Below are 25,074 nucleotides of genomic sequence, written 5' to 3'. Positions count from 1 at the left end.
GTGAATACCTAGGAAAACGATGGGAAGGAAGCCCGAGGCGCCCAAAGAGAAAGCCACTCATACGCCGAAGAAGGGGTCTAGGAAGGGGAAAGAAGCGGAGCTTCCTCCGCCCAAGTGCGGCCCCATGAATCAGACCACGCCACCGCCTTCAGGTGCGACCTGGAAGATGTCGATGATGAAGAAGCCAGCAATCCAAGATTTGGTGGTTGCGAGTCTGTTGTAGTCAAAGGAGATGATATCCTGGAGGCTCGCGTACGCGAACGCCTGGCAATTCGAGGAGCATCCCAAGGAGACGGTGATTTGTGCACAATTCATCAAGAGAGGCCTCGCCATCCCTACCTCTGACTTCTTCAGAGGTATCCTCGAGTACTATGGTCTTCAACTCGTGCATCTGAACCCGAATGGAATTCTACACATAACTATATTTGTCCACCTATGCAAGGTGTACCTGGGGATTCCGCCGCATTTTGAGTTGTTTAGGAAGCTATTTCGCTGCAAGTCGCAACCGAGTGCAGTGAGGACAGAGGTACTCGGAGGAGCCGGGTTCCAGTTGAGAAACTTAGAAGTGTATTTGGATTACGAGTTGGCTAATTCCCATGGAACTTGGAAGAGAAATGGTTCTACATTGGGAACCACGAACCTGCACTGCCAATAGTCACGGGCCATGCACCCAAGCACTCGAACAAATGGATCGAGGAACCAGCCGAAGACAGCCAAGAAGTGCTAGATTTACTGGTGACGATCGTGGAGTTGAAGAAGTCAGCACTGACTGGTATCAATGTGGCTACTAGTTTTCTAAAGCGCTAAGTTCAGCCACTGAAGCTGCGCGAGAACTTGCGCTATGAGTACACACGGTTTGAGGATCCATCTTATATGTCCTCTAGAAATATATCTGATGATGTGGTGGAGACACTGTTGGCTAAATTTTTCAAGAGTTTTCAAGGAGTGCTAGTAGTCGACGAATCCATCAGCAAATTCGATAGCTAGTATGAACCTAGAGAGGTAACTTGCTTTACTCAATCTTTATTTTGAGTACTCATGGTTGCTAGTAGTCATTGCTGCCAACTAATGCTTTTACTTGATTTCAATTTTATCTGTGTAGTCCCGAGTGTTGAAAGGGTACTCAACCGCGCCCAGTGAGGGCGAAGAACAAACTGGAGGTGATGGTGAAGACGTGCCTCCAGCTCCTCTAGCCAAGAGACACTGGACAGTGGTGCGGAAGAAGCCAACCATCGAGCATGTGGTGACCTCGTCGGTGATCACTTCCGCAAGAGTGCGACAAACTGAGGTATGAGTACTTATAATGTAATGTTCAGTAGTCGAATTGTCTGTAACTATAATTATCCTTTGTAGGTTGTCGAAGATGCTGACGATAGCATCGAGAGGGCCTCTGCCGCAGTATTTGACAGTGAGGAGACTACTTCTGCTGAGGTAGTCTAAATAGCCAAGGATGCGGCCGTAGGCGTCAGCACCACATTGGATGAGGCGCCCGTGGATAATGCGCTACCAGCTCCTGAACCTACAGCCTCTGAGCTGACTACTGCGCAACTAGTCGATGAGGCTGGGGTTGCAGGTGACGGAGTAGTAGACTCTACAGCAACAGAGTTGGCTGATGTTGTGAAGATGCCAGAAGCAACTGCCGATGCCACGATGGTTGATGTTGATGTTGGCGGTGAGTACGCAAACAGTGCTTGTAGTCGCGCATACACAGTCTAAGCTCTTTAGTTCTTTCAGGTCTTGGTGAGAATGTTCAAGACCTGCCTCCTGTAGCACCGACCGAGCCAGCTGCGGGTTTTCAGTCGGTGCCTATCGTGAAGAAGCGTATACGAGTACCTCCCCGATCAGCCTGGTAAGTACTCATATGTTGTTGTGTTGGTTCATGGAGTACCATATGCAGTAACTGATTGATTGTCTTTTGTTTGGTACAGAGTCACAGAAGATATTGTTCCAGATACGACGAGTACTGCGTTGGTTCAGGGTCCGTCGGCAACAGTATCGGAGATTGCGCCTATGGTGGATTTGACTGCCGAGGATCCACCACAAGTCGAAGCTACAGGTTCTACTGGTATTGATGCTGCAATGCTGCAAGATGCCATTAAGTCTCTAGAGGATCTTACAGCGCCAGCCCCCAAGAATGTTGATACCGCCCCTCCTCCCGTGAATGAAGATGTCACAGCTTTGACTACAACGACTACAAATGAGAAGGCCATAGTCATTGCAGAGAGTGTGGTGCCATTCGAGAAGGAAGGTATGGTACTCGATGAAGTGGTGAGTAGGGGTGCTTCCAAGGTTGGAGCCTCGTTCACCCAAAAGCTTGTTTTTGCTCCAGTGCAGAAGACTGGCGCAAGTGAGGTGGTGGGATCTCAGAAGATTGGAGTAGTCGAGAGCCCCCTAGCCGAGTTGCTGCCAGAGTCCGAGATTCAAGGCATGATCGCTACTGTCCAGGTATGCTTGTGGTGCTAGTTTTTGAGTATTTGTACCCTTGTGGTCCTGGCACTTTTGGCAGTAGTCTTTGCTTGATGTTCGCGGAACTTGTATGATAAAGCTCAGAAGAATAGTCAAATTCTTTTGGAGCGTAGCGAGGCTGCTCAACGGGTGGCGCAGTTGGAGAAGGATCTGGTTGACGAGCGGTGCCGCACCATCGAGTACCTGAAGAGCCATGAGAAAGTCGTGAAGTACTTTCAAATCGAAAGGCACGAGCATGAAGCTAAGAGGAATCGACTGGAAAGCCGCTACGAGTCGTTGCACCACAAGTTTATGGGTGAGTACTCATTTCCTTTATAGTTGAGTACTTCCATGTAATCATAGTCATTGCCTGACCACTTTGTTATCTGATGCAGAGCTCAAGGGTCAAGAGGCCAGATTGAGTAGCGATGTGCTGGATTGGTGAAATGCTTATAGTCGCGCTGCTGACGAGGTAGACCAGCTTAGAGCCCGACTGGCTGTAGTCAAAGCCGAGCGTGACAAGGTAGAAGATCAACAGAAGAAATTCGTTCTCATGCTGGCTAAGTCTATGGTTGGCGCCCGGACTCATGCTGGTTGAGTCTATGGTTGGCGCCCGAAGCAGTGCTGAAAAGCTCAAGACATTGACTAAGGCAACACAAGCAGTAGTTGACACCGTTGACCCACCCGAGGACGGAGTCAAGACGCGCCCCTAGTTGAGAGGCTGAAGGATGCACCGGCCAAGGTTGCCAACCTAGCCAAGACCATGTGCAAGCAAGTGTTGGTGGTCGTGAAGTCGTACTACCCAAGGGTAGACTTGGCTACGGCTACGGCTGCGAATGGAATTGCTCGGAACTGCAGCGACGAGACATATTCGCAGTATCTTGAAGAAGCAAAACCCATTGCTATGAAGATGGTCGATTTCATACCTTAGAAGTAGATCAGCCGTAGTCGGTGTTTTATACCCGGTAACCAATACCAGCTATCTTCAGACTCCTTCTCCTCAAATACGATCGCAAGCGGCAACACATGATTGTTGCTGTCGGACCCAATAACTGTCAATATTGTTTCTTTGTACCTTACAGTCAAAAATGTGCCATAAATGCAAATTACTGGTTGACATAGCTAGAAAGCCTAAATGCAAGGACCCAACATGAGGAATGCCCGCTGCAGGACCTGTTTGCCTGGAAACTGAGCACATGGATGAGTTTTCACGTCGTAGAAGCTTTCAGGGTTCCTCTGGCATATAGTGTGCAACAGGACAGGGAGGTTATCATAGGATGCTTCGAACATACCCGACTTCATCTCCAGCGCTTTCTGCTTTGCCCGGTAAACTTTGTTGTAGCTGATTTTATATTTGAACTTCTCCTCCATGGCACAAATAATGGACTTAGGCTCGAATCTAGGATTTTGCACTATCTGAGGATACATGTATTGAGCAACAAAATCAGCAGTGAGGTTACGGTGTGTTCCTTCCAATTCAGCCAACAAGCATTGGTGCTCAACCACTCTAGTCACCTCCCAGTAATCCTTCCGTTTCCCCTTGTATGCGTACACTCTGAATGGGCAATTATTTCACACACAATGGATATCATACACCTTCGGATTACTTTCCTCCACCCTGAACTGACGCTGCAAAAATAAAGTGAACTATCTCTTAATAGCCATCTTCACTTCATCCCCACTTGGGTACAAAGACCCCACATATATCTCATTCTCCCTATACTCCCAAGAGACATTTTCCCCTACATTGACCTGTAGGGTAGAATGGTCATAATTTGACTAGCTCTGCGGGACAAGATAAGCATCTTCCTCATCGGACGAGTCATCATCCATGGAACCATTAGCCTCCTCTCCTTCCATCTCAACCTGCTCTACTAACTCAGAAATCTCTTCCCTCATCAGCCTCCCCATTTGGCTCACGGGCTACAACATCATTCTCTTCATCTCCCCCTTCTTATCCATCATAATAAAGTTCTTCATTTCCACCCTCAATACTCTTCACATTTTCCTCTGCTTCAACTTCAGCACCTCCTATTTCTTCTTCAATGTGACTACTAGATGCAGTCTTTGTGAACATTTGAACATACCATACGATCGGTAAATCCTTCCTCATGCAACCATTTACATATACCCGGTAGCTCGGAGTTCCTTCAAGCGGGAGCAGCTCCCAAAAATTTATGTCGGGAGTCTTTTAACAACAACCCTCACAGACACATCCACTTGATCTCTATCAACACCCAAATCCTTACAAAGCCACCTGCATATGCCCCCCAAGTCCTCTCTCTTGCTTTTGGAATGCACTTCGTGAAATAAGAAAATCCACTCAAATCTACCCCTTCAAGACCATATCTAATCTCCCTCGGACCATAGAACACTTGAAAATATAAACTATCCAACATGTCTACCAATATACACGAAATAGGCAATCCAAATTACTCTCAGTTAACTACAATGACGATTTCAATTCAAAAAACTAACAACTACGTAACACTAAACCAACCTTACGAACTCAATTTATCATAGGCATGTACCCAAACTAATATATGCAACAAGTACAAAGGTTCTCACTAAATCTAATAATATTATCAAAAAACTACATTATAAATACCTAAATAAAATGTAACCCTAATAATGCAAATAATTTTACTAGATATTTCATCTACATACAACAACAGACTAAATTTACTACGAACTAAATATCTAAACTAAATCTATTATACTAACTAAGCTACATTTTCCTATATCTAAAATCCATTAGATATTTCTAAGTCTTAGATCCACTAAACTAGATACTAGATCAATGCACTACTACATCTATCCACTACACTACATTACCTAAACTACGAGATTGAAAAAAATATCTCAAAGGAGCAGCAGCGGCTCCGGTGCGGGAGGGGGAGCGCGCCGCGCCCTTTATAGTGGAGAAGCCCCGCCGGTTCAGACGACGGGGATTCCTCGATACGCGCGCACAATAAATCGATGGGTAGCCGTTGAGCGGTAAGGCCCTACCGCCAGTTGAAACGGCGGTAACGGCGGTAGGGACCCCACCGCCGTTTCAACCGACAACATAATCCCATTTGTGTATATTTTTTATTTGACTATATATTTTTGCAAAATCAGAAAAAAAATATAAAAATAAAAAAATGCCGGAATCGTCCGCGCCGGCCCAGAGCACAATTCATGAGTCGGGCCAAAACTCATTACGGCCCACCTCTTACACCTCTCTTCTTTTGGGCTCTCCCGCCGGTTGGCACTGCAGCCCACCACCACCACCACTAAGTGTTGTACGGGCCGGGTCCAGTAACCAATCCGGTCCCGAGAGAGCGGGGTGAACTTTTTTTCCTCACGTGTGTACGGTTGTTTCTGGTGAGGTGAGCGCCTGAGCCCAGAAGAAGTCCAGCACCATGTCGTGTGGAGGCCCGGCCCGCAAAAAGATGCTGCACAGCAAACAACAAGTCACGAGCGTGTCACGAGCCCAGTCACGTCACGACACGTGTAGCATTATCCGCTCCGGGATATTCCCGGGAGAAGAGAACGTCAGAGCGAGAGGAGGCTGCTTTCTCATCAACCTCTCCGAGAGCGACGCGTGCCTTGGATTTCGTTTTCCTGCCGTGCTACAACGCCGGAGGGGTATATGCCTCTGCGGATGCCGCGATCCACATGGCGTGCAGGTGCAGCGCCCCCGTCTTCGTCGCTGCTATCGCCACCCGCACAAAGTGGACTTCGTCCCAATTGATCGTATGTCGTTTTAGCTTTTTATAAATTTTATAGATATTGGAATGGAGATATATAATAATATCTATAAACTTAGAAAAGTCAAAACAACCTACAAATTGGAACGGAGGGAGCACCTAGATTATAGATCCTCGTAGACACATGCAAGCATTACACATTGTCGTCCTTCACTTTGTAATCCATGTAAAAGCGGTTTGTGATATTATGATATGCACAAATACTATCACGAAACCTTGTAAGAGATCATCATCCAACAATTCCGCGTCAAATGCTCGGAGAGTTTTCTAAAAAAGTACATATTTGGAAGGATAGTGCAGGATGTTAATTGCAAGAACGTACAAGAAGCATAAGAGCCAGCTATGGAGAAGGATAGCTAGGACCATGAAAGGTGGCATGACAAGCAAGATGAGAAAGTGACATCAAAGAGCTACGAATTTGTTTTTTCAAATACTTCTACCTTTAGCCGACTTTAACTTGCAAGCTACACATAAGGCAAACTGCATGATCTAATTGTAAGCATAGAGTTGGCCTATGCCGGGTTGCTACTAGAGCTTAGTTTCCTTAGATCGTTCTCATCCATCTAACACGGCGGTGAGAATTAATTTGGCTTTCCAAACGAAGCATATAGTTCTTTTAGGACTAAGATTGAACTGCCTCATTGCATTTGTTATTATGTGGATGGACGTTTATAGACACATTCTTTAGTGAGGAGTCCTTTTTATTATTGAAAATGATAGTACAACTTTAACGAGTTGTTCACACGCGACATGAAAAAGAGAAAGGGAAGTTGACATCAATCCTATATACACTTAGCCATATCATATTGTCGCATAAAACATATGTAGAACACACCATACTAGTTAAAAGGAACAAATATAAACCCACACCGAAAATCAAAGATAGGGCACATGCACGAAGATAATTTGGGTGAGCTATAAATCTTTCTACTTATATATGCCAACTCTAACACAAAAGCTATCACTCCCAAGGATCATGAGGTAAGGGACACATTTGAGTTTGTACAGCTAACTAAAGTGCTTAGTTTCATCGCATTACACTACCTTTAGAGTTTAGAACACATAAATTGAACTAAACGGTTCCTTTTGGGTGCAAAGCTAGCTTACAAATCGAACCTCACTTGTTTGCATTCAGCATAATGTTTGCGCTCATCGTGAAAAAAAGAGGTTCTCTGCTACTGTCGGCTGTCGCGCACGGTTCCTTACACGTGCAACATGCAGCAATCCTCTACGGCTCTACGAGTTTATATTTGAGATTTTATAGGATGTTCAAGCTACGGTACGTGTATTTATAGCATGGAACATTCGTATATTCGCCTACAAAATACCGCGCTTACTGAAAACTCTCAGCAAAACCAGCGGGCACAAGCATTGCTGAGATAGACACGAGGGGAAAAGATAGAAATGAAAACGACTCGCGGGATGTACTACTGCGAGGAGGCTGACACGCGGGCCCAGCCCGAACAAATCCCACTGTTTTTCCCTTTTCTTTTTATTTCAGTGGCTATCGTGGTCGCGGGATCCAACTCGACACCGATCCGATCCGACCGGACCGGACCAGATCGATCTCATCCCATTCTCATCTGACGAGCCGCGCGGCCGCACCGCACGCGACTCTCACTTGGCTGGCTCCGCTCCTCCTCATCAACAGCTTTCTTCTTCGGACCCGGCTCGCTGCCCCTCTTCTTCCCCTCTCTTCCGTTTCAGGTCCCGACGACGACGATCCCAATCCCGCACGCCGCGCACCACCCCGCCGCGGGCATCCGCAATGCCCGCGCCCCCGGACCCTCCTCCGCCTCCGGCCGCCGCCGCCGACGCCGAGGACGCCCCTCCCCTTGCCCCGGACCCGGATCCCGCACCCGCGCCCCCGGCGCCCTCGCCGTCGCCCCCGCCCGCGGCAGCCGATGAGGAGGACGACCGCGTCTTCCTCGTGCCCCGCAGGTGAGCACCGCGCACCCTGAACCCTAGCCCCGCTCCCCGATCGGGGGCGCGGCGGGCTAACCCCCCCCCCCCCCCCCCCCCCCCCCCCCCCCCCCCCCTCAGCCCCGCCGCCCCGCGGTTACCTGACGCGACGAGATGCGCGCGCAAGCAGGTGGTGGAAGGAGGCGCAGGAGGGCGCGGCAATCGAGGCGGCCGGGCTCCCCTACGCGGCCGCGCCGGCGGGGCCGTCCTCCTACGGCATGAGGGTGCTCAGCATCTTCATCTCCGACCAGACCTACACGCTCCGCCGCGCGGACGACCCCCTCAACCAGGACCAGCAGCAGGAGCGGCAGCAGCAGGCACCCGACGCATCGGCGGGGAGGAGCTACGCGCTCGTCGCCGCCGACCTCTTCACCAAGGCGCGGGACTGGTGAGACTGGCAGCCCCGCCACTTCCCTTCTTATTCTTCTTCCTCCTCTGTTCCCTGGATGGTTGTCGCCGTTATATGCCCTGCGAGATTTATTTTTGGATGAGCTGCTTGTGTGGTGGTAGTGGTAGACGGCAATGCGTAGGGTGATCAGTGATTCTGCATTGCAACAGTAGTCCTGCTATGCGATTTGGTGCATTGAATATGGCGATCCTATGTTGGAGTAGTTTCGAAATGTTATTACACTTGCTGCAGGAAATGAGTGTGGTGGATAGGTTCTTTTTATGTGGATAATTTAGGGTAACTGTTTATTATTGCCTCTCTTCGCGGTCGGCGCCGCCGATGATTGGTTGCTGTGCATGCCGACATGACGTTCACTGGCGCGCCAGTGAGCTGTTTTCTGGTAGTACGTACGGTCCTACGTGGATGGGTTTCATTCAACGACTTTGTAGTAACAGCTCCTGCACACAATCTTTCCGTTTTATTTCTTGGATTGCATGCAAGCATGGTGGGCACTGGAGGTGGCGCTCCTTGGGTTATTTGGAAAGTCGGTGGAAACTTTAATGGCCTGTGATGGGTTATTAAATGTCCAGGATCCTTACTTATGTTGCCATATTTTGTTTCCACAAATCTTTCTCAAAAGGCACACCGATATTAACTTTCATAAGGAGACCATACTGCAATTCTAGACTCCGTTTTTGTTTCCTTTTTGCTGAGCTGTGCTATAAAGCCTTGGCTCATCCACACATGTTAGTACTTAGGATGTTTGATGCGATCATTTTAAACACAACTTCTCATGGAGATTCTTGTTGAAGCTTTATGTGGGATTAATAGCCTGTGGTTGCTTCAGAGTTTATATCACCTTGATGGAATGCATCAAAGTCTCAAGCAACACAGAGCAATTAATCTGGTGTTGCTTTGAGGCTTTCATCAGGATGGGTGGCTTAGAGCAAGAAATCTGGTGCTACCTTTGTGAACGTGTTTTTTTAGTTTAAAACCATTGAAACATATCTTCCTGAATGGGAGAAACCCGTTTCATGTTAACGTCTTATTAATGCAGTGTTGCATTTGATAGTTAAGGCTATGGGTCTTTGAACTATATGCTCAGCTGCCTGGGTTTGGTTCTCTTTTATTTTGCTTACATGATGATTCTCCTTTTCCCCATTCATCACAGCTTGTCTTAATTTTTTCACATAGGCATATTGATTCTGCCAAGTCCGCGGGCAATACGTCACTTACTGAAGATGGTGGCTCAGTAAATATTTACCCTGTAATGCTAAGAGTCTCAGTCACCCGAGATAATGCACTTACAGTGAAGATTGGCAAAAAGGTACATGCAACGTGTTTACGTTCTGCTCTATCCTTTTAGTTTGGAAGAGGGGTTTCTTAAGAAAGTTTCTGTGCCTTAACTGTTCTTTTTTTTAAGTATTGATGTTTGCTTCTGTAATATATCTCAACTTCGACATATCAGGACAATTCGGCTGAGAACTTTAAAAGAGCAAACAAGATTCTGACTGCAGACTCTGAGCCGGTATTTTTCTGAGAATCCTTTTACCTACTTAGTTATGGTAGATTCCTGAAGTTATTTTCCTCTAATTGCATGCTCATTTGTATTTAGGTTCACATATGGGATTTTTCTGGGCGAACAACATACATATTGATGAATGCATGGAACCGAATGTCCCACGACTCAAGATCTGCTGATCATGAGGTATCTTCTCCATTTAGTCTTCCATCTTATTACATACTGCTATAAATTTTATGGGATTGTATTCTTCTAATAGATACTTTGATCTTTTCTTGCATAAAATGTCAATGATGATGTTTTCCTCTCATTAGTTTAGTTCCGCATACCACTTGCTGCTTAAAGTTTATGCTGTCAAGGTGTTCTCTTCTGAAGTAGACATTAATCATTTCTAAATTATATACTGAGCATGGATGGTCCCTTCAATATCTCTCATAGCTTTCTTGATGTTCTTGTAAAGTTCAATGTATAATTGTACAAAGGATACATGTTCTAGAGCCCAAAAGAAAGGGCCAGCATGCCTTAAAGGTGCACTCAGCTCATTATGTACTTGCTCTTTGTGGTATCTGTGTCTAGTTACTTGACCTTTATTTTGTCCTTACAAATTTTCTTCCACATTCTTGAAAGCTGTTCATTTCTCCTTTTGGCTTCCTAACAGCATATTTAGAAGTTATAAGTTATATAAGAAAATATAGAGTTATATGATTCCAGTGTAAACTAGGAATGTTGTATGACTAGTGCATGAGCTATATTTTTTGCAAGTTCCCATTGTTTTCTTAATTGGTGCTTGGATGTTAGCTGTCAACCACATACATTTTTATTGGGGGCTTTGACCCATAGTCAGGGCTATATATGACTTGGTTTTTGCCATCTTATCCAGAGTGACCTTCTTCTCCCTGTTGTTTTATGAGATTATCCAGCTTGTATTTATTCGAACGTAGCTTTCGAACAGCATCACTTGTGATTGTATGTCTCTCATATAGTGTGCACTTTTGTAGTACGTTGCTTATACTTTACTTTATTTTCAGATGCCTCTAGAAATACACATTTATGATCTGTCAGAACCTGTGGTCAATGGTGCTGATGGGAAAAGAGATGGGTTAGCATTAACGTTGGGTGGTTCGGTTTTTAGCAATGGCAGTAACACAGACATGGCTCTGGATTCATCAAGTGGAAGCTTTAAGCAAGTTGGCTCTGGTTTAACAGGATTAGATAATCTTGGAAACACATGTTTCATGAACAGTGCAGTACAGTGCTTGGCTCATACTCCAAAGCTGGTTGACTATTTCCTTGGTGATTTCTGTAAAGAAATAAACACACATAATCCACTGGGGATGAAGGTACGCATTCTTTCTTCAGTTAATACAGTGTATTTATACTTAGAATTTGATATTTTCTCTTTTAACTCAATTGGAAATTTTTTCTTAAATAGGGGGAACTCGCTTACGCATTTGGCGATTTGTTGAGGAAGCTATGGGCTATTGATAGATCCCCAGTCGCTCCACGCCACTTCAAGGCCAAACTTGCACGCTTTGCTCCCCAATTCAGTGGCTTTAACCAACATGATTCACAGGTCAGTTAGCTTTTTCACTTCTGAAAAGACGTTGATCTTGACTCTTAAAACACACACTCCCAAAGTATTTCCTAAATTGAGCCCCATGCCATAGCTGGCTATAGCCAATTGATCCTACTAATATTGGCTTCAAGATTAAGTAGCTTGAACCCCAAGATGTGGTGCTACTGTGTCCATCGTGTTGCTGTCTTGCAATATCCAAGACTTATGGTGTTTATAAAGGGTGATTTTATTTTTTGGGGATTTGTTTTTAGTTACTTGACTTTTTAGCAATAACTTGTATATTACTTATTTACTTTCCTAAAATGATTTGCAATGCCAATGGACTGTTCCTCAGATTAGGTTTGTGTGCTGTATGTAGGAGCTTCTTGCTTTCCTATTGGATGGACTCCATGAAGATTTGAATCGTGTTAAATGTAAACCATATTCTGAAGCAAAGGATTCAGATGGTCGTCCGGATGAAGAGGTTGCAGATGAGTACTGGGGCAACCATTTAGCACGAAATGATTCTATCATAGTTGATATCTGCCAGGTTAGTTTCTAATGTGTGTAGTGGCTCTATTTTCAACACATGCAACCATTTAGCACGAAATGATTCTATCATAGTTGATATCTGCCAGGTTAGTTTCTAATGTGTGTAGTGGCTCTATTTTCAACACATGCACATTCTTCTATAACAAAGATTGCTGGTCCTTTCTATATTCTCTATTACTATCACAAATTAGTATGTACTCCCTTTTTTCTTGGTATATTCCTTCTATGTTCTCGCAAGCAGCTTTACAAATCCTGTTGTTTGCATTGGGGGGGCACCAGAGGGAAATTATGGGATATCAACTAGGGCATATACAGCTGTTTCTGGAACATTGAATCATCCATATCTATAATGCCATTTTGCAGATTAGATATGTATGCGATCTAGGCAAGGAGCCCGTGATAAAATAATTTTTCAAGTTTCAGCACAATGAGGTGCAAGATCAGAAAAAAGTTGTATGGGCTAACATTTTATTGCAGTTCATCTGTGTGCCCGCAGTTGAATGAAAGTTCTATATTTTCACTCCAAAATTAGATGTTAACAAATTTGTAAAAGAAAAAGGAGATTCAATGCTATACGACACCAACTCACCAAAGGTCTTACCACAGTGACTATTTGATAGACCTTCTCTTCAAACTATACCAAGTGCCTCTTTCTGTACGGTCCAATGCAAACATGCCATTCCCTCAATTTATCAACCTTTGATCCTAAACAGATAATGAGATTACGAGCCCTTGAGTCTGAACATATTAACACCCTCTGCAGACTTCTTGTTGTTTACAAGAACTTCTCCTGATACAATTAATTAGTTCATGGCACTTATACATCTATAGCCGTTATTCTGGTGGACAGACAGGATATGTGCTGGACAAAAGCATAACCCCTTTCCACCCACATGCAATATCTGTGCAGGCTCTGAGATATGTCATGCCTGTTATTTCTGTAGTGTTACGAATGTGCATAATTTGACAGTTGTTTTTTCCTATGTATGTAAGTTCTTTTATCATCTATTGATTGTCTTTGGTGCTTCAATGACAGGGTCAATACAAGTCAACGCTAGTGTGCCCTATCTGCAAGAAAGTTTCTGTAACATTTGACCCATTTATGTATTTATCTTTGCCCCTGCCTTCAACAACAATGAGAACAATGACCATAACTGTCTTCAGCACTGATGGGACCACTGGGCCATCTCCTTACACTGTTAGTGTGCCAAAATCTGGAGATACGAGGACTCTTATCAATGCATTAAGCAACGCTTGTTCGTTGAGAGACGATGAGCGCCTCCTTGTTGCTGAGGTATTCATCAAGTATTATTTTCATCTCGAAAGCTGCTAAAAATGCCCAGCATATTTCCTTACTGTTTAATGATCAACATGTAGGTCTACAATAATTCCATTATCCGGTACTTGGATGAACCTTCTGAAGTCATCTCCCTGATTAGAGACGGAGATCGTTTGGTTGCATATAGACTTCCAAAAGACAGTGAAGATGCTCCTATTGTGGTTTTCAGAAACCAGCGTATGGAGTAAGTAAAATCTTTGCAATTTCTATGATGTGCATAATGCATATCAATCAAATATAGAATGGTTGAAAGTTTAGTGAATTTGCACCAATATATGTCCATCAAAATTTCCCCAATTTTTTGGTTAGGAAATATGTCAAGAGCTCTTCTCACCATCTTTGATATGCAGGTCATCCCTGTCCAGTTTTGGCAGGAAGTCGTGGAAGAGTTTTGGCACCCCACTCGTGTCAAGCCTTCCCGATACAGTAACTGGAAGTACTATCTCCAACCTTTTCCTGAAGGTTATGACTCCGTTCAGAGTATCAAACAATGATGTTTCAGATGCTGATCAAACAATTGGCGAGAGCAATTTGGCTAATGAAACTGCAGATACCGATATGAGCATTGATGCCTCAGAGCACACCAGCTTAAACAACAATAATCTCGAGGATGAAACAGGGAGTGAAGATGCAATGCAATTTTTCCTGACTAATGAGAGGTTCCCGGACCAACGCATGAAGATAGAAATGGATCAACCCATTACAGTGAAAGGTCCGCAGAAGCGCCTGCATGTGGCTGTGTGTTGGCAGGACAATGGACTGGAGCAGTACAACCTTGCTTCTTTGGATTCTCTTCCAGAGGTTTACAAAGCTGTGTTATTTTCAAGGAGACCACAAGACACATGTTCTCTATATGCATGCCTGGAAGCTTTTATCAAGGAGGAACCATTAGGCCCAGAGGACATGTGGTAATTTTCTTTCATCACTTTTCACACTCTCCTTTGTAATGTCAGCTCCCAAAGCTTTGTTAGAAGTAGAACACTTAGCTATTCATTGTTTGAAACACTGGTGATTTAAGGGGGAAAATGTAATCACAGTGATGGTTAAACTTACAGAATTACACCCGCAGTGTTATTCTTGTCTGTTCATTATTTCTGAGTTTCTTCTATTTTACAGGTATTGCCCAGGCTGTAAAGAGCATCGGCAGGCCAGCAAGAAGCTAGACCTTTGGAGGTTACCGGAAATCCTTATAATACACCTTAAAAGGTTTTCGTACAGCCGATACACCAAAAACAAGCTGGAGACATGTGTGGACTTCCCGATTCATGATCTTGACCTGTCAAAGTATATCGGTCACAGGCGCCAGCAGATTCCCCACAATTATCGACTGTATGCTATCAGCAACCACTATGGAAGCATGGGAGGCGGTCACTATACAGCTTATGTTTATGTAAGTACTCTTTCCCCCCTGCCTTGCCAGACTGGTTTAGGATGCATCTGTTTACATCATTGGCAAGCTCATGGCCTGGTTTGGTTCCTCTTGCTTATTTTTAGCACCCGTCACATCGAATGTTTAGATACTAATTAGGAGTATTAAACGTAGACTATTTACAAAACTCATTACATAAGTGGAGGCTAAACGACGAGACGAATCTATTAAGCCTAATTAGTCCATGATTTGACAATGTGTTGCTACAGTAAACATTTGCTAATGATGGATTAATTAGGCTTAATAGATTCGTCTCGCCGTTTAGCCTCCACTTATGGAATGGGTTTTATAAATAGTCTACGTTTAATACTCCTAATTAGTATCTAAACATTCAATGTGACACATGCTAAAAATAAGCAAAGGAAACCAAACGCCCCCCATGTACTGTGTTAGAGGTGCATATGATTTACTTTCTTCTTTGGTGCAGGATGAAGTGAAAAAAGGGTGGTACGACTTTGATGACCGTCATGTGGGTCCTATAACTGAGGACAGCATAAAGACATCGGCAGCTTATGTTCTTTTTTACCGGCGGATACAGGAGGATAGCTTAGATACAGGTACAGACATAGATTCTGATATTGCAACTTGAGGAGGCGGTGGCGGCGAATTTTGAGCCCAGTCCCGGACAGTGTATAGTTCATTGGTTGGGGGGACAGTTCTGGTGCAAAGGAAGAGGAGATAGAAACAGAGTTAGAAGTGGAGGTTTGGGGCTTACTATGTCCAGCATCCAGAATGAGGCGGAATTGCACCGCAGGAAGGCTGTTGTTGGCTGATATATCATACATGTTTTGTGACCCTAGATGCTGTAGGGTTCAGAGGGGAGAGATAACTTATCCTTGTAGTTCCCATACAAATCCCAGTCCCTTTTTTTCTTCTCCATTTTATTAACAAATCTGTAATTGATGGTGGTAAATTTTGGTTCCTAACATGAGGAGAAAATCAGCCGAGATTGTCAACAGTTGCATTTGTTGGAAGTTAAAGACTGGTGCTTTCTTGTGTCTCTGGAACTGAACTTGAGAGGATGACCCTCCAGCTGGTGGTGGTTTCGGGCTTTCGTCTTGAGCAGGCCACCATGTGCAAATCTGAAGAACGAGCGATTCATCCATCCTGAAATTCTTGCCAGGTCTCCGTGTTCTGGACTTGTGGTTGCGTAGGGCCGTACTTTGTTTTAGAGAATGGGAAATTATGTTTTTGGAGATGTGGAGTACACTAACTCGTATGTGAAAGCAGAGGGGGGCAGAGGTACAGTGGCTGGCTGGGGTATCCGTTGACTTGTGAGTTGTGACTTGTGTGGTGCCACGGCTTGACGTATGACACCACGGAGGGAAGGGCCGAGCCAGGTCGCGGCCGACCCTGCCTGCCTGACACTCTGCGTGAGCCGGCTGCTAGCTGCTTCGTTTGTCCGGCAGCCTAGCTCTCCCTGTAGGCCAGGGTAGCCCAACCAACCAGAAGAAGAAGAAGAGGCTGACCTGGCGAGGGAAGCAGCAGTACAGGGGAGGCGTCAATGGCGACGTGACCCGTCACAGCAACGGCAAAAAGCTAAAGCCGCCTTCCGCCTTGGTTCGTCTTCCTTCCGTCGCCCCTCGCCTCCCTCTCAGTCTCTCTCCCTCTCCTCTGTGCTGTCACGCACGCACGCGTGCCCTGTCCCATCCCATCGCATCGATGATGCCCAGAGTGCCCAGAGGGAGAGAGAGAAACGCCTCCTAGGCTCTCCTTGTTGCGAAAAGCCTATTTTGCTCCTTGTTGCCTCGTGCCTCCATCATCGATCTGCTACAGTGAAACAATAGTACACACTGCACTAAAATACTAGTAAATCTCCAACAGTGCACGTCCCGCTCCTTTCCCTTCTTCCCTCCCTTTTCTAGAGAGAGAGAGAGAGAGAGAGGACAGTCACAGTGGAGGGCGACATCGTACACGGCGAGGCCTCTTGATCCTTTCGCTTTTCACTTGCCAACTAGCTAGTGAAATTTACAGGTTCGGTAAATTGACAAGTACTTTATGTCACTACGGGTTACATCTTTGCTAATTTGCTACTCCGATCCCCCGTCCCGCCGTTTTTACTTATGCATTTGTTTTGTCATAAGTCAATCTTGTCTAACTTTGACTAGGTTTATAACATCAAATTTGTTTACAACATCAAATTTGTTTCATTGAATCTACCATGGATTATATTTTGATAGTGCATATGTTTGTTTGGCATTGTAGATGCTATTATATATGTTTTTTATAAACTTGGTCAAAGTTGAATGAGATTGACTTAATTAGGATAAAGCAATAAATGTGACATGTAAATAAAAGCAGAGGGAGTATAAATCGTTCTAGTTTTGTCCAAAGTCGAATTTATCCATCTTTAACTAAGTTTAAAAAAATATATTAATATCTATAATATCAAATAAATATGCTATGAGAATATATTTCGCAGTCTGGTTTAGTTTGATATTTTATATATTTAGTATTTTTATAGACTTAGTCAAAAACAAAAAAAAACTTAGCGTGAAAACTTGAACGACTTAGGCCCTGTTTGGTTTGCCCTTGCTAAACTTCAGGAACTATTTAGCCCCCTTTAGTCCCTAAATTGCCAAATAGGGTGACTAAAAGTTGCTAAACTTTAGTTCCTAAGGAGTTGTTTATAGGGACTAAAAGGTACTCTGGACACCCTGTACCTCCCTCCCCCCTCCCCACCCCACCCGTCCCGCCGCCGGCCCCCGCCACCCCTAGCCACCCGCCCGCCGCCACTTCCGGCCTGCCGGCCGCTCCCGCCTGCCCCGCCACCGGCCCTCGCCCTCCCCGGACCTCACCCCGTCGCCCCTAGCCACCCGCCCGCTGCTCCCGCCCTCCTCTGCTTCTTCTCCATGGAAACACTCCTGGACTTGGATCGATGCCTTTTGCTAGCTGTGGCTGGTTGCTTCTGGAAATGCTGGTCGGGCCCCCGTGCGCGCCACCCCCGTACCCACGCCGCCGCTCGCCGAGCTGCCGCCCTACCCCTGCGCCGCCTCCGTACCCCGCGCCGCCTTTCTCTCGTGTGCTGTGCGTGCCTGTGTGGGGAGGCAAAGAAGGAAAAAGGGTAGGGGCAGGCAATGATTAGGGGTAGATTGGTCATTGTTCAATTGCTTTAATACCCTTTAGTCACTAGAATCAAACAGGGGACTAAAGTTTAGTTTAGTCCCTAAAGTAAGTCTTATGAACATATAATTATACGGTAAACATATTCTGACAGAAGCTGAGTGTGGCATGCACAGCTCTGGTCCAGGCCAACAAGTTGTATTTAGGGACCGTGTGCCGGTGTCCAGACCGACGACACTTGTGGGCGAAGAGCGCAGCTGCCATCGCCGTCCACCATGAACTGAGTCATACCTGGAGCTCATTAAGGTCTCAAGTGGCCCAAGTACTTAAGGCTGCGGCACCTGCTCGCCCAATAATTTCTCCCGATGTCTGATTTGATTTGATCGTCCCCCGTATGGTCATGTACCACGTGCCTTGCCAACTTTCTCATGAAGTACTCTTTTAGCACGCCCCATTGTATGGTTGACCCCCCCAAACGAAAAAAAAAAACAAAGGGGGTGGCCTCATCTGGCATTTTGGTGCTACACTGCTAGAGTGCTAGTGGTTGATGATACCACAGAGGTAAAACCTTCCTAATTTCCTTAGCGTTTAATTAGATAAAATATTCCTCTAAAGTATGAATTTGCACTGGTTATCCATCGTGCAAAAAATAACTACTACCTATAAATCTCAGATTGGTTAGACAGCTACGGTTAATTTCACTTTTGCTTTTGTTATGTATGCTTTTTTTTGCATGTAAAACTCTTTGTAATCCTTTCTTGTTTTTGTATAATAATAATAATAATAATAATAATAATATACAGTAGGGGCTTGCTCCTCCTATTTCCTCTAAAAAAGATCCTCTTTTTGCAAAAAAGAAAACATCCTCCAATTTGATCACTCACCTAGTAGTTATAAATACTGGTTGCAGACCAATTATTCAAGAACAAGGGAGTGAGAGCATTTTTTTTTCCTTTGTATGTATTATGTATATGTGGCTTTGTAGCCCAAGCTATTTTTTCTAATCACATGCATGGTACTTCTTTTTTATAGATATATGGTTTCGCAAGAAGTTATTTTCGTACATTATATATGATAATCACCCTCAACAAAATCCAGTGCTACTTGCGGCAGCATGTGTGGAGGACATTCTTCATCCATGGACCAATTTTTGATCCCATTTATTGGCATGGAAAAGACATCCAGTCCGGCCAGGTCCTATGCAAATTAATGGAAAAGGGCCTACAGTGCTCTGAGCATACATGCATCCACGTCGGCACGTTTAGCATACAAGAACTTGATGATATATACGGACACCATATCCAGCAGGGACTGTGATGTGTATGCATGCTCCACACAAGAATCCCTGCATTATTCCAAACCAAGCTGACAAATTAAGGGGCTAACATAATCAATGCACATAAAATGCAGATATATATAGACATTACTTGTATATATACTCCCTCCGTCTCTTATTATTTGTCGCTCGGGAGGCGGGTTTGTGAGGAAAACACGGTTTTCTAGAGATAGGTAAAAAGGATATATGTTTATTATCTTTATAAATATGCCAGGGAGAGAGTGAAATGATGATCACAGCCGTGCTCAGCGCAGCATATATAATATCATTGCAGAGAGATGGAGCACTGAGCAAGAGGGAGACGAAAGGGTTCGAAACTGTCGTGTCGAGGTGACGCATCGTGGGCTGGTTTCGTACTTGTGGCAATGTCACCAGTCACCAGCGTGTGCCAGTGCCAGTGAAGGGCTGGCCGTGTCGCTCTCTGCTCCATGTGCCCTGTGTGTGCTGATGTGCCCCAGGAGAATCTCCGGCTAGCGTCTAGAGTGTAGCCCTGCCCAGCTAGCTGCTGCTATAGTGCTTGCTACTGTGCTGGATTTGATGAGGGAAAAGCAAATCGATCCAACACACTTTTTGTCCCCTTAATTTCTTTTTCTTTCTCGATCTCTTCAATGTTTAAGAGCACATATACTGTATATATTGATGTTAAAGCTTATTCAGCGTTCACTTTCAGTCTTAGCTTTCACTATTTTTTGGTTTAATTTGCTTCGTTTCAAAATTCTTTAAATACTGTTCAAATATATCATGTGATGTTTCCAGAGAGAAAAATGTACCTGAGATGATCAGTCAGTGTGTGGCCCATGTTATTCAGATGAGTGACCTGATCAGGTGCATAAGAGTGTGTCATCTTCAACAGCAGCTTATACACTGTTTCTGTCTTTAGTCAAGATGCTGTCCATCTTGTGTGGCCTCCACGGTTGATTGCAGCATTTTGATGTGATAAAACTTTTGCTGTGGACAATGTAATACTTACCCTCATCCCAGCAAAAGCAATATAATTCCTCGTGTGGATATTCTTAGCCTCAAGGTGTGTCTGTCGTCCACAGGGATCAGACTGTGAGAACGTCATCCACACATACATGATGACAATGCATAACTGTATGTTGATCTCAACAGTTTCTGATGATGCTTTGCTTTATTACCTTTCTGTTCGTGGACAGAATCCAAGGATTTGATGGATCATTCGATCAATGCATGATGAAAAAGGGTCAAATCATCGCGATCGATTCGCTTCATCCGAATATTTATCATTGGCAGTCAATTAACCGTTGACACGGCTACAGAACGCGATATCAAGTCAACCAAGCATATACGGCCGGCTTGTGCGCCACTAACTCGATCAGCTGCCGATTATAAATTTATAATGTGGTAGCTTCAATTCACCATGATCATGATATATTCATCGATTCATTGGCCGGCAGATCAAATTGAAGCGCTGAAATCAAGCATATATCCTGACAAAACAGCTTTTCCATCCTCAAAGTTTGGCAAGAAAGTCAAATTTGACAAGTACATGAAAACAGAAGCAATACATAGTACGTTTGACTTGCTGCTACTCCCTCCGTTCTAAATTATAAGTGATTCCAACTTTCTTGGAGAGTCAAAACCATTTTATGCTTGACCAAAATTATAGAGAGGATCACAAAGGTTTATAGCACCGAATAGATATGCTATGAAAATTTATTTAATGAAGAAACTAATGGTACTTATTTGACATCATGAATGTTAGTACTTTATTGTTGGTCAAACTTGAGATGCTTTGACTCTTCAAGAAAGTTGGAATGACTTATAATTTGGAATGGAGGGAGCACTATGTATCCTTAATTCTTGAAAGGAGGAGGCTTGCAGACATGAATGATAAATTGACATGGGAAATTAAGCTGGGGGTAATAGTAGCTAGTAAAAGTAAAACCCAGCTGAGAATCGAACATGCATTGCAGCTGGGGTACTGAATTGGGGTACATGAATTGGGCCGTGCATGCAACATATGATTAATCACATGATCGCTGCGGACAGCCGTACATTTATGGCTAGCAGTTATGCATCCTGACGCGCGATCAGACTGACACATTCATTATTCAGTCAATTTATGAGATTCAGTTAGCATGCATATGCAATTATTATGCCCTCCTCCATCAGCAGCTAGCTAGCAGCACATATAAGGCATATCTTAGAATGCAACCTTCTAAATAATTAAGGGTCTGTTTTCTTCCACTTGCTAAACTTTAGCAACTAAAAGGTGCTAAACTTTAGCAACTAAAGTTTAGCCAAACCTGTTTTCTTCCCTTTGCTAAAAGGCATTCAATGAGAAGAATAAAGACATGTTTGCCCCTAATGAATGATACCCTTATTTTCTCTCTCATCCCACTTTTCTCCCTCCTCCCTCCTTCCTGGTTGAACTCCAGCTCCTTGGCGCCAGGTCCTTGGCGCCATTTCTCCCTGGCGCCATGCACCATTCCTTCCTGGCCCATTCCTTCCTGGTACTCATTGCGCCATTTCTACGTTGAGCCAAGCAATAAAATGGAATGCCAAGGTGCTGGCAGCCATTTTTTTATTGAAGCCAAAAATTGTTGTGCAGCCCAAAAATTACATTATTACAAAAAAAATAAAGGATCCTATGTCCTATTGAACAATCCATCGGCTATCCAATCCCGAAACTGGTTCATGCTTTGATCTCATCTCCATGTTGGGTAGCACCTTCATTTGCTTCAGATGATGCTCCTTCCGAAGGTGTAGCATAGTTTTCCTCACGATCCGCACTCTCAAAATCAACATCACCAATAGCACTCTCTCTAATGAAATTATGAATTGCCAGGCAAGCAATAATTATTTGACTTTGCTTTGCCATTGGATAAGCTGGTAAATCGCGCAAAATACGCCATTTGTTCTTCAAAACTCCAAATGACCTCTCGATGACATTTCTTAATGATGAATGTGCATAATTGAAATGCTCCTTTTTACCTCTTGGAATTTGTCCGGCTCGAAATTCTAGTAGATGATACTTCGTACCCTTGTACGGGGCAAGATACCCAGTACGGTTTGCGTATCCAGAGTCGACAAGATAAAACTTCCCTGCACATCAAAAGTACTCGTGTTACATATATGCAGAAACATTCGTACTACGTGAAGAATTGTAGCATAGAAGAAGTAAGTACCTTCAGGGGGGTGTGGAAATTTATCGCCATACTTGTTCAATGCATCTTTGAAGACTCTCATGGAGGTGGTCCGGGTCCCGGCGACAGAGGAGGAGACGGAGACGGCGGGGATGGCGGAGAAGGCGACGGAGGAGGAGATGGAGACGGCAGAGACGGTGGCGGCGGCAACGGAGACGGTGGTGGCGGCAACGGTGGCGGTGGCGGACAGGAGGCTGCATTCTTCCCTCGGCCACTGCCGCTGGTACGATGCGTCATGTGCCACCACCCTACTGCAATTTACACCGGTTGTTGCAGTAAGGTGTTCTGCTTCGAATGCGTCTGCGGCTGCCTACAACCCGCTCGCCAGAATCTACCTATGTCAGCGCTCTATGGAACTAGCTTAGCCGCCCTTCAAATTCACCAGCATTTCTTCGTGCCTGCCTTGCCATGGATGCTCATTAGAGGAGTCCGCTTGGGATTTAGGATCATCTACTACTACGCTAGAACCTATCAGCTGTTCGGCAACTATCAGATTCTGAAAGTGCGGATCGACAACTTCAAGGTTCAGAATATTGAGGGGTCGACCAGAATTCAGGAGGTGACGAGTCAGACAGTGCTGTTGCCACGGGCTAACATCTTAGCGCCTTAGCTGTGAGATGAGAGCAAATTCTTCTATTTCGCTTGTGTCGTGATGTTTGTTGAGCAGTTTGTGTTTCCTGTGTGTGAACTCTGATGCCTTTGTGCTGGAGGTGGTGTGTCGTTGCCCATGTCATGCGTGTACACCGTTGTTCACCTATTATGACTTGTGACAGTTTGCTGTGATGTTAAATTGATCTCGCTGTTGAAACATCATTATTATTTTTTTCACCTGTGTGGCTGTGGTAAACCGTGCATATCAAGCCAGTTATACTGTAATGGTTTAGCTGGGTTTTTACTGTTACAAGTTACTGAGAAAAATCAATGATGTGTGCTGATGTGCTTACTTGTATTGCACTGCAATGGGCATGGCCGCATGGGAAGCTTGCTTGAGTCCAAAATAAAACTTGAATCATGTTTGGATCCTATAAAACTTGAATCAACAAAGATCTAAGCAAATAGAGTGGAATGGAGTTTGCTAAACAGTAAAAATATCAACAAACGTTGGCTAAAAATTCTGAAATACCAAGGATCTAGGTTCAGTTTTTGTATTTATTCTGGCCTAAGTTGTATGAATGTCAAATGTTTTCTGAAGTGAAATACGTGTTTTCGATCCAATTATTGCTGCACTTGGAAGTTGTTATGTTTTCCTTTTGTTATGGTAAAAATCACAACAATAAAAAGTGTTTACCTTGCTGTTGCAGTGCAAAGGGACATACAGCTTGCAAGGCGTATCGGGGGAAGGTTTTGGTGAATGGTGATAGACTAATCATATGTTTTTGTGGACCCTACTGCCTGATGTAGGACATGAAATATGTGTGGTTGGCCTTAGTATCTTGGAGTGTAATGTAGATGTATCTTAAGTGCCTGTTTTCTTCCACCTTGCTAAACTTTAGATGCTAAAGTTTAGCAACTTTGAGCTGCTAAACTGCAAAACACTCTTGCTAAAACTTGCTAAAGTTGCAAACCTGTTTTCTTCCCTTTGCTAAAAGGAATTCAATGAGAAGAATAAAGACATGTTTGCCCCTAATGAATGATACCCTTATTTTCTCTCTCATCCCACTTTTCTCCCTCCTCCCTGGATCCCTCCCTCCTTCCTGGTTGAACTCCAGCTCCTTGGCACCAGGTCCTTGGCGCCATTTCTCCCTGGCGCCATGCACCATTCCTTCCTGGCCCATTCCTTCCTGGTACTCATTGCGCCATTTCTACGTTGCGCCAAGCAATAAAATGGAATGCCACGGTGCTGGCAGCCATTTTTTTTATTGAAGCCAAAAATTGTTGTGCAGCCCAAAAATTACATTATTACAAAAAAAAAAGGATCCTATGTCCTATTGAACAATCCATCGGCTATCCAATCCCGAAACTGGTTCATGCTTTGATCTTCATCTCCATGTTGGGTAGCGCCTTCATTTGCTTCAGATGATGCTCCTTCCGAAGGTGTAGCATAGTTTTCCTCACGATCCGCACTCTCAAAATCAACATCACCAATAGCACTCTCTCTAATGAAATTATGAATTGCCATGCAAGCAATAATTATTTGACTTTGCTTTGCCATTGGATAAGCTGGTAAATCGCGCAAAATACGCCATTTGTTCTTCAAAACTCCAAATGACCTCTCGATGACATTTCTTAATGATGAATGTGCATAATTGAAATGCTCCTTTTTACCTCTTGGAATTTGTCCGGCTCGAAATTCTAGTAGATGATACTTCGTACCCTTGTACGGGGCAAGATACCCAGTACGGTTTGCGTATCCAGAGTCGACAAGATAAAACTTCCCTGCACATCAAAAGTACTCGTGTTACATATATGCAGAAACATTCGTACTACGTGAAGAATTGTAGCATAGAAGAAGTAAGTACCTTCAGGGGGGTGTGGAAATTTATCGCCATACTTGTTCAATGCATCTTTGAAGACTCTCATGTCATGAACCGATCCAGGTCATCCCGCAACGACGAAAGTAA

General features: G+C 44.4%; 1 protein-coding gene across 1 annotated transcript; it reads left to right on the top strand.

The window, feature by feature from the left end:
* The first annotated feature begins 7,816 nt into the window (after positions 1-7,816).
* LOC117849435 (ubiquitin carboxyl-terminal hydrolase 8) lies at positions 7,817-15,924 on the top strand. The gene is made up of 13 exons (XM_034730987.2): positions 7,817-8,138; positions 8,290-8,547; positions 9,742-9,874; positions 10,016-10,075; positions 10,163-10,255; positions 11,098-11,409; positions 11,502-11,642; positions 12,004-12,174; positions 13,213-13,470; positions 13,554-13,699; positions 13,866-14,423; positions 14,632-14,905; positions 15,372-15,924. Exons 1-13 carry the CDS (start codon positions 7,966-7,968, stop codon positions 15,531-15,533), a joined length of 2,739 nt encoding a protein of 912 aa, XP_034586878.1. The 5' UTR covers positions 7,817-7,965; the 3' UTR covers positions 15,534-15,924.
* Positions 15,925-25,074: the final 9,150 nt, after the last annotated feature.

Source organism: Setaria viridis, chromosome 3 (genome assembly GCF_005286985.2).
Source record: "Setaria viridis chromosome 3, Setaria_viridis_v4.0, whole genome shotgun sequence".
In the NCBI taxonomy this organism is placed as follows: Eukaryota; Viridiplantae; Streptophyta; class Magnoliopsida; order Poales; family Poaceae; genus Setaria; species Setaria viridis.
The sequence above is the reverse complement of the archived record's forward strand: the minus strand, read 5'-3'. Positions and strand labels throughout refer to the sequence as shown.